The 15996-nt window shown below is 43.0% G+C and overlaps 1 protein-coding gene across 3 annotated transcripts in view; it reads right to left on the bottom strand.

Annotated features, from left to right (window-relative positions):
- The window catches only part of LOC135517808 (protein FAM222A-like), a 36492-nt gene that overhangs the window by 4788 nt on the left and 15708 nt on the right, over positions 1 to 15996 (bottom strand). For all 3 annotated transcript variants that reach the window (XM_064942423.1, XM_064942424.1, XM_064942425.1), the window contains exon 2: positions 10354 to 10505. In XM_064942423.1, coding sequence (XP_064798495.1) covers positions 10354 to 10505 — 152 coding nt within the window. The remainder of the gene's footprint in view (positions 1 to 10353; positions 10506 to 15996) is intronic.

Below are 15996 nucleotides of genomic sequence, written 5' to 3'. Positions count from 1 at the left end.
CACTATGTGCCTGGTTATAGAGTACAAGGGCAGGCTTGATGATACTTGCCAGCTGGGACTAAAATAAAAACAATCAATTGACCTTTCCACAAAAGCTGTTTTGCAAAAACACTCCTCGTGATAAATATTCAAACAAATAAACAAAGCATGTCAGAACAGAGAACACAATGTCCAAGGAGCAGAGCTGATACCAATAGACCAATAAACACACACTTATTGTAATATCTCCTCCATTTCCCTTTCACACTCTCCAGTTTCACCCCCCTCTCTTTAGGAAGATGAACAGTCGACATCTGCATCTCTTATAAACTCATTTGGGGGAGGGAAACACCTACGGCACTGTTTGATCAGTGCTTTATAAAATTAATTTGGACTTATTTCAACCCAGAATCGGATTACCCTGGGAAATCAGGGAGTGGAGCAGGAGGCAGGGGGGAGAGAGAGAGAAAGCCAATTTTGTCGCAGCGGCTCAAGTGGGATTCATTTGGTGACATTTGGCCATGAAACTACCGTCAGATGTACCCGAGTTAAAAGCTGGAGCGGATGGGACTGGAAGGGAAGAAATTACAGCTGTGCTCATGTGCTTATATTGTTGGCCAATCGAAAACAGAAATGTAAAGCTGTTGTGGTTTCTCATACAGTCTGACAGCCAATATCCTTGAAAAAAAATGACGAGGAGAATCATGTTTTTATTCCTTGTAATTCCATCTTCTAATTTCACTGATTGAAAAGAAACACTCATGTTCTACCATGTAGCCCTATATCCAACCATCTCTAATGTGACTTGAAGATGACGATCGCTTTCAAATCTTCCAAGGCTGCCTACCTGTAAAGTAAAAATTCAGCTAGCCTCTTACAGACCTGTATTACCTGCGACGTAAAAGCCTGGAGCTTAAACTGAGAAGTCAGGACACACTGAGAAAGAGCAATCTCCACAGGGAAGGCTATTGAATGGTCTACGGGAACGCTGAGGGGACAAACCAAGATTGGATTTAAAACGCCATTATTCAGGCAATTTCATGGCTGCTTAGCTCACAGCGACAAAGGAGACGCGCAAAAGGCGCTCCATTTAAAAGCAATAAATCACCTGACAGAAATTACCACCGCCCCTCTGAACGACACTTATGGAATTCCTGACATGAAAACCAAAAGTGTTGAAATTAACCTACTCTATCGTCAGCGAAAATCACTGCCACAGCACACAGAACAAGGCCGAGAGAGGCGACAAAGGGAGCGTGAAAAACAAAACACTTCATTTCGTTTTCAATAACAAAACCCATTTGAAGAGGCACTTCAGCCGTGCAAGGGAGAACTCACTTGTTGTGCCCGTTCGGAATTGATTGGAGAGTTAATTTCATTTCAGGCCCACAATGAGCCTCCAACTGTGAAAATGATTCAATCTACAAGATCCATCTCATAAAAGGAAATACAATTGGGTGTTTAAAATGGAGGAAAGAGGAGAGGTGGAGTGTTTTATCCATCCAAGCATCTCCCAGTGGAGCCAAGGGAACAGAACAGAACCGCACCGCAGCAGTGGAGCCAAGGGAACAGAACAGAACCGCACCGCAGCAGTGGAGCCAAGGGAACAGAACAGAACCGCACCGCAGCAGTGCCAGCAGCAGCCGGAGTGAATTCCACAGAGAAATACAACAGAGAGAAACACTAGTTATTTATGTATCACTATACACCAGTGGTAAAGAAAACAAGGACATCTGGGAGTGTTAAACAGATGCCGACTCAACCTCTAGACGTCGAAACAACCCTGTGATCCTGCATGAGCATCAAGTCTCTCATTAAGGTGAAAAACAAATTCAGTAAGGAGAATACTTTTTGAAAACGGGGAGTTACTGCCTGGCAGAGATGTTATTTGTCCCCCGTTGCAGAATGTTTTGATACTGTGTGTCACACTGAACAAGGACCCAGGAGTGTATAAAGAATGAGCTGCTTTTAACTGCCTTCTGGTCAAAAACAGGGAGAGAGTTCGACAGTTAGAACTAGGGCAGATTAGTGCTTTCGTGCTCACCTGAAACCACTAATCTACTCTACGTTAATGAGTTGACCTACTTCAGCGATATAATATCTATTATAAACCCAGTAGTTTGAGTCCTGGATGCTGACTGGCTGAAACAGCATTTCAGCCATGTGTAGGCTATGTCAGCAAATCTACCACGGATATGACGCAAACATACTTGTTCATTGTTCTATTTAGGTTGGTAACCAGTTTATAAAGGCAATAAGGCACCTCAGTGGTTGTGGCATATGGCCAATATACCACGGCTAAGGGCCGTATCCAGGCACGACGCGAAGAACAGCACTTAGCCGTGGTATATCGGCCATATACAAACGTTTGTGGTCATACACACGTCCTTCAAAATGCAGGTGCTGAGCTAATAAAATAATACTTGGGAAGAACAGGAAGCCCCGCACACTGTTTATGCTCCCAATTCACCGCTTTATGGACCATATATACAGGACTTATTGGTTAATTACAGAAACCCACTTCAAGGCATCGTCGGCATCCTCCATCACAACACACCAGCATCATTCAGAAGTACTGTACCACGCAAAGAGCAATCTATTCTGCTCCGAATCATCTCTCGCGCCCAATTACCACAGCGAGATAGATATTGTGCAACCAATCACGGAGTGCCGTTGGTGCCATCCTTGTTTGGTATGGAGTCAATGTTTTGCCCTGATCCCTCCAGATTGGCTTGGTTTTCCGTAAACACTTCAAAACACTCGGAATGCTAACTCATCTTCAAAGGGCGTCTCGCTCCATAAATCCACAGATTATAGCCCTGTCAGCGGCACAAAGACGCAGTGTGGCCATGCCACCACAGTAACGGGCTCATGTGGCAACACACAGGCCTCGGCTGGTTTGAAACTCACCCGCTCAAATATTAAAGTCACTTATCAATTGAATACCATTGGCAGTGGCACGAATGGCATATCACAGCAGTTAGGGTGTTCCAAATGAAAGTGGAAACCGAGAATTATGTGGATTGCTGTGCTGCTGTGCACCAGGAACTGCCTCAGTGTGAACTCAGTGTTTAGGATCCGAAGAGAAGCTATGCCAGAGAGCGAGCTACAGTCTCGTCTGATGTCAGAGTCTATTCCTCTAGTTTCTCTAGAATTTCTCCATCCAGAATTAACCACAGGCACATTCTGGAAATCAAAGTAACAATTTTCAGCAGCCTGATCCCGTGTATCTGTATGTGAGGAGTTGTGTGTGTGTCTGTGGAGTTTGTGTGTGTGTATACATTTCCATGCATTAATGTACGTAGGCCTAATAGTTAAGGTTTTACAATATGTCAAACATAAACTGTCAATGAGATGATGTACAGCGTTAAGTACTCTTCACCATGCCACAGTCTTTCGTAACCCTGCACTGAATCCACCGCCGTACAATCCCACACCCCGCTTTCAGTCGCGGGAAGCTGGCTAATCTTTTTTCCCATGGTCAAGCTTAATGCAATACCCCACAGATCAGAGTGGAGACCTCGTTGTTTTGGAGCGGTTTGAGTTAATCACTGATTAACAGGCAAAACAAGCCCCTGAGCCAGGGCTAAAAACTGCAGTCGGAGTGGCTCATTGAATTTCCAGTTCCACAGAAAACAACTGCTGCTCTTCTGGTTCTCACAAAACACCAGACCAACAGAAGGAACCGAACAAAATTACCTTTACATCTCCCTCCATTACAATGATCACGAAAACCAGTAATGTAGTCCTATGCTTGGTGATTGTCCTTGCGCAACTATCACAAAAAGATCCTTAGCAGACTAATTTGAAAAACAGGGCAAGAAGCCCAAAAGTCTAGGTTGTGCGAAAGGTATTTGGTGTTAAATGCCTGTAAGATTAAAATGTTTGTTTGATAAACATGATAAATGAATAATCCTCACTGGGGACGCGCCACACAGCAGCACTCACGGAGGTTAATTAGTGCAGTTCTCAGAAATCACCAGCAAACAAACACACACACTCATTGCCAAACATCGTGTTACACACCAGTGTTTCACGATGGCGATCCAAACATTAATAATATCAACACCACTATACACTAACCGTACCTACCTGCCCTACACAACCACAGACTCTCCTTGACAAAGTGGCTGATTAACACATTAAAAACCTAGGCCGCTGCGTTGCCATGACAACTTCTGGTACGAGCACAGTTGGCCCTAATAAGCACACTCATTAGGGCCCATGTAATTAATTGACCCTGACTCCATTCAGCTCCTAGCGCCAAGGCACTGTAATTGACTACCCCCCCTGCTGCTCAGGCAGTGCCAGGACGCTTGGTATCGACTAGCTGGACCTGCCTCACGTCCCACACAATACAGTACAATACAGTACAGTACAGTACACCATACAGCTCCACATGGTTACTTTACTTTTCTTTCAATTTGACCGAGGCATACAGTAACTGCTGTGAATGAAAATGAAGTCAGAAACCTCATGCATGCATTCAATATCCATAAGGGGAGTGGGGATCTCGGGCACCGTCTGGATCTTACGGTAGAGCATCTGAATGGTGTCTAGCTGTGCACAGGTCGGCGCCCTTATAAAGCAGAGGTATTGAGATGCAGCGCCTGCAGCGCTCTTCACCTCTGTATCCATATTAACATGCATTAATATTAATGGAGTCTGAGGAGGTTAGCTGGGTCGAGGCGGAGGCCTCCTCACATAGATCCGGAGTGAGAGTAGAGAGGCTGGACAGAGCCCCTGTGTTCCAGTCCTCTGTGTGCAGACCTACATACTCAACTCCACCGAGGTTACTATTCCTGAGCTCCTGACCCTGGCAAACCAGAGGCTCATCAGCCCCAAGACACAGAACGAGAGAAAGACAAGCACTGATATACACACACACACAGAGCCTAGCACTCCATTCAGCCTACCGCTCCCTCGCTCTCATTAGTTAGTCCTCTTCGTCCCGGGTGGGACATAAGGCCGCCCGCTCTCATACACACATGAAGAGAAACTGCACTCATTCAACCCATTAACATCCCATCCCTCGCTTTCTCTCTCTCGCTCTCTGTAATCTCTTCATGAGGGGTGTTGGTCGTGGAACAGAATAACCTCAGTGGTGAACACTTAGTTATTTGTGCTTGAAGAGACACAGGCGGGTAACTCTTTACGCGAGTGTCACTCCCCATTTGTCTCTGTGCCACTCTGCTCAGCAGCCCCGGGGAAAGCAGTGCGCTGCTCTAAAAGAGCAGAAAGACAGGCCGGCAGCGTGGGAAAAAGCATTCCCGGCTCTGATCTGCCGTTCAGGCCAAGAGCAGAGTAGAGCAGAGCACTCATTAACTTTCATCACATAAACCGTCGCACTCAGTCACACATACACACTTCCTCATATTTAAGAGATGGGTTGTCATTGTCAGGGATTCCTCTGTGAAACCAAACCACAGACCGACAAACCATTCTAATGGATGTCTAAACCTGCAACCTCAATCCTCTGCGAAAGCTTTTCAACAAAAATCTGTGTGAAAACCACTCTTTCAACACAGAATCCCAATGGGAAAAACATCAACTCAAAAACCTTTTAGAGAACTATTCTGGGTCTAATCAAGTCCAACCAGCAGGCTCCAATCAGTAGAGCAGTTTGTTTCATATGGATGTGCTTGAAATGTCAGGTTAGTGCTGGAGGGAAGGGGGGGGGGGGGGGTGGATGCTGCTCCACACAGACACACACACACACACCACTGCCCCCCACCCCCCGATAGCATATGAACACGTCAGAAGCAGTGACAAAGAAAAGCTGTAAAACTAACATCTTCTCAGCCTCATTGCAAAATGTGTAGAATTGTCGGAAATTAGCTGTAGTACGCCACTGACACACACACACACACACACACACAGCTCCGGGAGGGAGGAATGATTCCTGCAGGTAAACAGGATGTGAAAGGCGCCCGTGGTTCTGCCTGAGGCAAACTAGGTCCTTCTGTTCCAGCATTTAGCAGACAAGTGCTCTACTGATTCCCAATTAATATTTAATAATGAGAGACAAAAAGGGGTGTTTCACCCCGGGAGAGAGATGAGGGACATGGGGATATGAGACTGCTAGTCTCCCAGAGAGCATTAGTGGAAGGTTTCAATGTGAAGGAAAGCTGAGGCATACACAGGATTTGTTTTCATGGCCCAAATCTGGGAAGTGAAGCTAGAGAAATACAATATACATTACAAATCCATCAGCTTCCATTTAGTCTGAAAGTCTCCACACAATTACTCATCGGCCAAGAGGTTAATCACTCAGACGATTTATGCATTTTCCATAGGCAATTTATAACACAAATAAAAATGGAATATGTTATTATGCTATCTGGGGATAGGCACGGCGTGATATGCGGTTTCCCATAAATGTATGTCATAAACTCCCACAGAAGTCTGACAGAGCAGTATAAAACACAGTGATTAAACATTATCTCGCAATTGAATCATGGAAATATGATATGTAAACTCAGAATGCCCTGTGCTGGTTTCATCAGCCGACAACTGCCACAACATATACTCTCATTAAATGTGATAATAATGTGCACTGGCAGTGGGAATAATAAACACGGTCTTTTGAAATCTCTGTTTATGACATGGATAACATGGCTTGCAATCACTTATCAACTGATTAACACATGTGCTTGAGCAAGCATTTTCTTTGATCCAAGTTCAAAAGGAAGATCCTCATTTGGTTAGGGAATGAGGTCATCTCTCGCTTGTGTTACATAGGGGAGAGCGGGGTAAGTTGAGCCAAAGGTTTAGTTGAGCCACCCTTTGTTTGTAGGAAACAATACACACAATGAATCATGTGACCAAATATTTAGGAAGAGGTCATTTCATGGAGACCACTTGGGGAAAAGTGGTAAACAGATTTTCACAAAGTCAAATGAATTTTATATGTTATAGGTTTCATGATGCTTGTATCTAAACCCAAAGTAGATTGTTTTATACATCAGTTGGGGTCTCTATAAGCTACAATATGAGGTCCTAAACCTAGCATAGAAAACCTAGAAAGTGCATCCTTGAAGCTGTGTGGGACAATAGTCTAAATGTTTGCCTTAGGATAAATTGAGCTAATGGCCACCATAACCCATACAAATAATGGATGACATTGTCCGTTTTATGTATAATATGCATAGTATTGTGTGTCATGCATATGAACTCAAAACAGTGAATTTTTTATTGTTACAGAGCAGACATCATCATGCCCCGTAAAACAAGCAGGGGGTCTAGCCCCCTTAGTAGCCTCAAATGCAGAAACCTTGCTTACGAATTGGCACAACAAAACGAAAGCCCTGTTCCAGGAATAAGGGTAAGTGATATTGAGCAGAGAAGTCTGAATGAAGGCATACAGTAAAAGATTGGAATCATGTATCAACACATATGTAGCAACCCAAAAAAATGTTAAACAAATCTAAATATATTTTATATGTGAGATTCTTCAAAGTAGCCACCCTTTGCCTCGATGACACACTCTTGCACACTCTTGGCATTCTCTCAACTAGCTGGAATGCATTTCAATTAACAGGTGTGCCTTGTTAAAAGTACATTTGTGGAATTTCTTTCCTTCTTAATGTGTTTGAGCCAATCAGCTGTGTTGTGACAAGGTAGGGGTGGTATACAAAAGATATCCCTATTTAGTAAAAGAGCAAGTCCATATTATGGCAAGAACAGGTCAAATAAGCAAAGACAAACGACAGTCTATCATTACTTTAAGACACGAAGGCCAGTCAAACAGGAACATTTCAAGAACTTTGAAAGTTTCTTCAAGTGCAGTCGCAAAAACCATCAAGCGCTATGATGAAACTAGCTCTAATGAGGACTGCCACAGGAAAGGAAGACCCAGAGTTACCTTTGCTGCAGAGGATAAGTTCATTAGAGTTACAAGCCTCAGAAATTGCAGCCCAAATAAATGCGTCCCTGAGTTCAAGTAAAAGACACATCTCAATATCAACTGTTGCGTGAATCAGGCCTTCATCAGGCCTTCATGGTCGAATTGCTGCAAAGAAACCACTACTAAAGGGCACCAATAAGAAAAAGAGACTTGTTTGGGCCAAGAAACATGAGCAATGGACATTAGACTGGTGGAAATCTGTTCTTTGGTCTGATGAGTCCAAATTTGAGATTTTTGGTTCCAACCGCGTGTCTTTGTGAAACGCAGAGTAGGTGAACAGATGATCTGGCCTCCACAATCACCCAACCCCAACCCAATTGAGATGGTTCGGGATGAGTTGGACCGCAGAGTAAAGGAAAAGCAGCCAACAAGTGCTCAGCATATGTGGGAACTCCTTGAAGACTGTTGGAAAAAGCATTCCAGCTGACTACCTCATGAAGCTGGTTGAGAGAATGCCAAGAGTGTGCAAAGCTGTCAAGTCAAAGGGTGGCTACTTGGAAGAATCTCAAATATGTTTTGGTTATTGCATGATTCCATATGTGCTATTTCATAGTTTGATGTCTCCACTATTATTCTACAATGTAGAAAATAGTCAAACTAAACAAAAACCCTTGAATGAATAGGTGTCCAAACTTTTGACTGGTACTGTATTTGTTAGAAATAATAATATATTTTCCTTGACATAGCGATGCTGAATGTAAAAATACCTCAACATACCCCACTCTCCCCTCTGTCATTTAGGTCTCAGAGCGAGAGTGGCCATGACAACAGGGTTTTCTTTGACTGTGTACCAGCCATATAATGCTGCAAAAAGCAGCATAAATAGCAGAGAACACCTGAATAATAAACTGTAAGCACTGTGTTTAGAGTTAAAATGGCAGAGCGTGCAAGTACGTGTGAAAGAGGCATATAATAAGGTAAGAAGTGTAAAATAGTTATATTGGCAAACGTTCAGGGCTGACTAGGAGAAGGTGTGTGGGTGGGGGGTTGTGTGCTAGTATGCCCTTGGCAGGGCAAAATCATCATCAGCAACAACAACCGGGCCAGCCAACATAACAGCGTTCCGCTCCATCATTGATCAGTGCTCTTAAGAATGAAATGAAAGAGTGCAAGATGACTACCTGTGATAAGACACAGAGGATCCACACAGATCTGAGTGGGAGATATCAACCCTGCACGGTTCTCTTCAGCAGGCCAGACAGCCAGGCAGGCAGCGGTAGATAGGCCAAGGTGAACTTGCCCTTCCTCACCACAGAACAGCCCTGTGGTCTCCTGCTCCGTAGCCCTGCAGGCAGAACTCCACACCTCCGATGCAGCATAGAGACGAGTGGCATAATTGAAGCCAATCAACTCCATCAGATGGAGGCTCTGTGGTACAAATGGTTGCTACAGGAGAGTCTGGTTTACCCGGGTGCAACACTCTACTTCTCTGAACTAAACTACAGTTGTGTATGTAAAGTGAAACTTTACTTTCCCCCTAAAAATCTTATACAGGGATTTCTTTCGCTAAATCTGACTGTCACTACACAGAGATACAAACACAGCGCCACAAATTAAACAAAATGGGTCTATGTAGTGAAATGTAGAGTCAGAGGCTGTTGTCAAAAGGAGATGATTGTGGACTACAGGAAAAGGAGGGCCGAGCACGCACCCATTCTCATCGACGGGGTTGTAGTGGAACAGGTTGAGAGCTTCAAGTTCCTTGGTGTCCACATCACCAACAGACTATCATGGTCCAAACTCACTAAGACAGTCGTGAAGAGGGCACGACAAAGCCTATTCCCCCTCATGAGATTGAAAAGATTTGGCATGGGTCTTCAGATCCTGAAAAGGTTCTACAGCTGCACCATCGAGAGCATCCTGACTGTTTGCATCACTGCCTGGTATGGCAACTGCCCTGCCTCTAACCGCAAGGCACTACAGAGGGTAGTGCGTACGGCCCAGTACTTCACTGGGGCCAAGCTTCCTGCCATCCAGGACCTCTATACCAGGTGGTGTCAGAGGAAGGCCCTAAAAATTGTCAAAGACTCCCGCCACCCTAGTCATAGACTGTGGTCTCTGCTACCACACGGCAAGCGGTAGCGAGCGCCAAGTCGAGGTCCAAAAGGCTTCTTGACAGCTTCTACCCCCAAGCCATAAATCAGCTAATCCAAGAGCTACCCAGACCCATCTTTTACGCTGCTGCTGTACATATTACCACAATTACCTCAACTAACCAATGCCCCCGCAAATTGACTCTGTACTGGTACCCCCTGTATACAGCCTTGCTATTGTTATTTTACTGCTGCTGTTTTAATTATTTTTTACTTTTATTTTCTATTTTTCACTTAACACTTTTTTTAAAGCATCGTTGGTTAAGAGTTTGTAAGAAAGCATTTCACTGTAAGGTAACCTGTTGTATTTGGCGCATGTGACAAATACACATTTGATTTGATTTGTCCTGCGCTGCTGAGAGCAGAGACACTCACTTTGTCGTGTGCTGGGTTGCTGCTGCGGAGCATCCAGGATCTTGGGGGTGCAGACCAGACGCTGAGATGAGAGGTTCTGCTGCCGTCTCTGTAGGCAGGCTAACATGGCTGCTGCTTTCTGGGATCTACAGCCGCTCGGACCTTGGGGGATCCTGAGAGAGACCGAGAGAAAAGAAGAAAAAAAAAAAACACGCCAGTTAGACTTTTTATCATGTATTAAATTATAAGCAGCTGGCAGTTGAACTGAATGCAAAACCTTTTATCTAATCTTAAGTCAAAGCCCTGAAAGCAAACTGCTACCATGCTGATGGATGTTTAGCCCCTCAGGAGTTTCCCGTGCTCACTCTCTTTCCTTTTAAGCCCTAAATTTAAAAAAAGTGTTCCCACTCGGGTCTGTAACACCATATTCTAACTCAGCAACCCCCCCCCACCCCCCCACCCACCCCTTTGAACTACAGAGGCTACACATCTAAAAATGTAATATCACTTAACATCAAGTCAACTTCCCCCCACTCTGCTCAGATGCTATGATGGGTCTTTTCTGCTCTCCATCTTACTCTGCCGCAAATAACACCGCGCATTTACAAGGCCTGTTGTTGCTGTATCCTTTACCCAGTCACTACCCAGCCTGGAGTTCAGGAAGTCTAGAATGTCTCTATGAATTGATGCTGATATAGATCAGGAGTGAAAAGCCAAAAGCAACCCTCTCGCCCAAATGGCTTCGGCACACACAAGGATACACTCCCCTCCATATGTATAGTGCATTCAGAAAGTATTCAAACCCCTTTACTTTTTCCACATTTTGTTGTGTTATAGCCTACAGCCCGAACTTCAAATGTATTACATTGAGTGCCCATGATCTACACACAATATCCCATAATGTCAAAGTGGAATTTTGTTTGTAGAACATTTTAGAAATGAATCCAAAAAATTGAAATGGCTTAAGTACTCAAGCCCTTTGTTATTGCATGCCTAAATAAGTTCAGGAATAAAAATGGGCTTCACAAAGTGCATAATTAGTTGCATGGACTCATTTTGTGTTCAAGTGGTTAAATGATTTTTGAGTGACTGTATCCCACACATACAAATAATTGTAAGGTCCCTCAAATTGAGTAGTGAATTTCAAGCACAGATTCAACCAAAGACAAGTGAGGATGTGGACAAATAAAAAAGCTGACACTGAATATCCCTTTGAGCATTGTGAAGTTATTCATTATACTGTGGATGGTGAATCAATACACCCAGTCACTACAAAGATACAGGCGTCCTTTCTTAACTCAGTTGCCGGAGGGGAAGGAAACTGCTTAGGGATTTCACCATGAGGACAATGGTGATTTTAAAACAGTTACAGAGTTGAATGGCTGTGATTTCAGAAAACTGAGGATGGATCAACAACATTGAAGTTACTCCACAATACTCACCTAAATGACAGAGTGAAAAGAAAGAAAAATATTCCAAAACACACTGTTTGCAACAAGCAAAACTGTAGAAAATGTGGCAAAGGAAGTTCATTTTTGTCCTAAATACAAAGCACTGTTTGGGGCAAATCCAACACATCACCGAGTACCACTTCATATTTTCAGGAATGGTGGTGGCTGCATCATGCTATTAGTATTCTTATCATCGGCAAGGACTAGAGTTGTTTTTGTAAAAAAAAAAAAAAAAAAAAATGTAACAGCCATAAGCACAGGCAAAATCCTAGAAGAAAAGCTGGTTCAGTCAGCTTTCCAACAGACACTGGGAGACAAATTCAACTTTCAGCCAGAATATAACCTAAAACACAAGGCCAAATCTACACTGGAGTCGCTTACCAAGATGATATTGAATGTTCCTGAGTGGCCTAGTTACGGTTTTCACTTAAATCTATGCCAAGACCTGAAATTTGTCATCTAGCACAAGCTAGCATAGTGTATAGAGTGTAAGGGCCAGTAACCGAAAGGTTGCTGGATCGAATCCCCGAGCTGACATGGTAAAAATCTGTCGTTCTGCCCCTGAACAAGGCAGTTAACCTACCAGGGAACAGTGGGTTGTCATTGTAAATAAGAATTGATTCTTAACTGACTTGCCTAGTTAAATTTAAAAAATAAAGTCAACAATCAAGTTGATAGAGCTTGAAGAATGTTCAAAAGAATAATTGCCAAGTATTGTACAATCCAGGTGTGCAACAATTTCCCCAAAAAGACTCCGTCAAAGGTGCTTCTACCATGTATTGACTCAGGGGAGTGAATACTTATGTAAATTAGATCTGTATTTATTTCTCAATACATTTGCAAAAATGTCTAAAAACATGTTTTCAATGTCATTATGGGGTGAGAAAACAATATAATCAATTTTGAATTCAGGCTGCAACAGCAAAATGTGTAATAAGTCAAGTGGTATGAATACTTTCTGAAGGCACTACAGAAGCAAAAAATATATATTTGGCTCTATGCCCCAGAATTTGAGATAGCATGTTCCATATTAGGCAACAGTACAGAATGTTGAGGGTATTTTCTTACATATCCGATTTACCATTTAGAAATGAAAGCACTTACGACTTCTTCAAATGGAGGGGGTGGGGGGGGGGATAAAGCTTAAGTGCTTGGACAAATTTACTTAGTGTATTAAAGTAGTCAGAAATGTTTGTATTTTGTCTGATATTCCTTGCACTAAATGACTATATCAAGCTTGTAACTACAAACTTGTTGGATGCATTTTGCCGGTTTGTTCTGGATTGTGCCATTTTGTAGTCATTTTTTATTGTAAGTAAGAAAGATGTTCTGAACACTTCGACATCTATGTGGATGCTACCATGATTATAGATAATCATGAATAAAAATCGTGACTAATGATGAGATGGTTACAGAGGCACAGTGATCATACCCACAAAGAAACGCTAACCTCCTCCGTTATTGGTCAATGTGAGAGGTGTAGCCTCTAAACAGCATCTCACTCATAAATATTCATGATTCATTCAGTCACGATTTTTTTTCTCAATCACGGCATTATCAGGAAGTAACTTAGAAGTGTTCAGATACATCTTATCTACTCACTTAGAAAGAAACTTACTCCCAGTCTTCATTCACCATTCAGTTACTATTGGGCAAAAACATAACTGCAAATGCATCCAACGAGATTCTCGCCACACAAGCTTGAGGGTCATTGTGTGCAAGGAATATGGGACCAAATACTGAACTTTTAACTACTTTGATGCACTAATAGTGAATTTGTCCAAATACCTATGACCTCTTCACATGGGGTGGGGACTAGTTGAATTAAGTGCTATCATTTCCAAATGGTAAAACAGATACACATGAAAATACCTTCAAACAAAAAGGTGAAATATTTGATCAAATCCAAAATGCTGAAATATATTAGCCAAATTCACAATTTTAGCTTCATTGTCTAAATATGGAAGGGGAGTGTAGGTGTGTGTGTATGATTAAGAAATGTTTTACCCCAGTATCTTTGATTATAGTCATTTTGAATACTAGACTTAAGCAGAGTACTATATCCTACTCTCTATAGATAGGTGAATAGGCCTATATACCGGCAACAACATCTAAATGGTACTGTATGGTCAGCAAATCTTTTACTTCTATCCAAAAAACAGCACCCCTGAAGTTTCAATTCAAGTGAATGTCTTGCACACAGCTGTCTCAGAGCGGCTTCATTTCCTTATTCTCCCGGTCTTCCTCTTTTCTTTTACAATTCTTTGGCTTGTTTTCATTTCTCCCTCAATGTCCACAGGCCAGCTTAAGTGAGTCAGCCACAGGATAGAGAGCTCAGTGACTGGCTACAGAAACATGATTACCTCCACCCCAAAAGAAAGGAGGAACAGAGTGGCTTTCATTCTAGTCAGGTGCCTGAAGAGACCCCCCCCTAACTCTCTCACCCCTTTCGTCCTCTCCTCCTCCCCCACCTGCCTCTCCTCTCACAATGTGACAGCCCCACTTCAAACCACCCAGCACAGCCTCTCTCTCGCTCTCTCATCTGATCACACTCAGCTGACAAGCTAAAAGCCTCTCTATGGTCAGACTCCATTTTGAAAAGAATACCAATTTCACAACAACCCTTCCATTACCACGCATTTGTCAAAAGAGGGTTGAGGAGAAAAGGCACAGAGAAAGAGAAATCTCCAGGGAAATGCCTCCACTACTTTACTGTCGAAAAATGAGAGAGACGGGTATCAGAATAACTGCCATTACTCTCCCAATTTCCTCCCGATTAAAAATGCATCAAGGCAGGCATTATTCACAGAGAGGCCGCTGCTTTATTTAAGCTAAATTAAAAAGGAAGCTAGAAAAAGGAAGTGGCATGCATAACTGGCAGAATGTTGTTTTCCTCCCAACAAAATGTAAAAGTAAAATAAACAGTTATTTTAGGGCTCTAAAAGTACTTTTGCATTCTCAATTAGACTGCCTTTAAAAAAGGACAGAGTACAGACAGATCAAAAAGTGAGTTCAGAGAGTACCAGTGCCATTGAGATAAAGGGCTCCTTCCATTGCCCGTCAGACCTTTTTTCCAGCTCCTACTTGCTCAGTGATATCCCCATCAGTTCTCCTTACTGTAGATGAGCATGCATTAAAAAAAATACATGAAACTCAACAGCTCACATTGTTAAAACTCTAACTAAACCCCAAGATATCTGAAGTCTCTGCTAACTGTCAATCAGGCAGCCATCTGCCAGCAAGAAGACAACTGTCAAGGTACAATGATAGCTTCATCGACACAGCTCTACTCAAGCCTTGTGACTATGACCCAATTGGGATTTCAAGCATGGTCATGGTCATCTATCCAATTCCCCACCTGCTTTATTTTTTTCTTGTTAGCATTGCCGACATTCACAAAACCTCAAACAACTGCTGAGTGCTGACCAGATTTTTCTCAAATGAACCATGCAGTTTAACACTAGCCAATATGTACCTCAGCTCCTGATTTGACTTAAAAACCTCAGCTTAATCCCATACATATACTCAGCTCCTCCTCTTGTTCTGCCAACCAATCGCCTGGGAGCTTTATGCTCCCTATTATTTTTGTCTGCAAGGTCTCCACAGTGATGGATAAAAAAAATAAAAATAAAATAAAAAAAGGGGACAAAGTTTGAGTGGCAAGGACAGTAAATCCTTGCCACTTTGGGGTGACATCAGTGGCTGCGATAAGAGGCGTTATCAGGCGTGATGCAGGTCCGCTGAGGGTATGCCACATTGATAAGACCCCTGGCTCTGCACTCCATCTTTTGTCTCCCAAGGTTTCCCCTGATAAGGACGTTTTGGCAGACAAATTGGCCGCTCCATCAATGATGGGCTAAGGGCTTTTTTTGGGGGGGGGGGGGTCTGCGGGAATGGCATTGGAAAATAAAATGTCTCATTTTACAAGTTATTGCCTTTTGTCCGGGGCTCGGGAAGAAAGAGGATTGTTTATTGGGAGATAACAAGGTCACTTTGAGAGGGAGAAGGGTAGTGATGGGGAGCTAGATGGCTGTCATGGTTTAAATGAACAGAGGTCTAAAAATGATCCTCTTATATTCTTACTGGATCCAGATGGTCCCCCAAGGACATGTAGTCTATCCTTCAGAGTAGCCTACCCCTGAGAGAGCAATTGATAAGGCACATAAACCTGATCTCTCTTATCTAGAAAGTTTGCCTTAGACTTACTGAAATC

Source organism: Oncorhynchus masou, chromosome 28, assembly GCF_036934945.1.
Source record: "Oncorhynchus masou masou isolate Uvic2021 chromosome 28, UVic_Omas_1.1, whole genome shotgun sequence".
Lineage (NCBI taxonomy): Eukaryota > Metazoa > Chordata > Actinopteri > Salmoniformes > Salmonidae > Oncorhynchus > Oncorhynchus masou.
The sequence above is the reverse complement of the archived record's forward strand: the minus strand, read 5'-3'. Positions and strand labels throughout refer to the sequence as shown.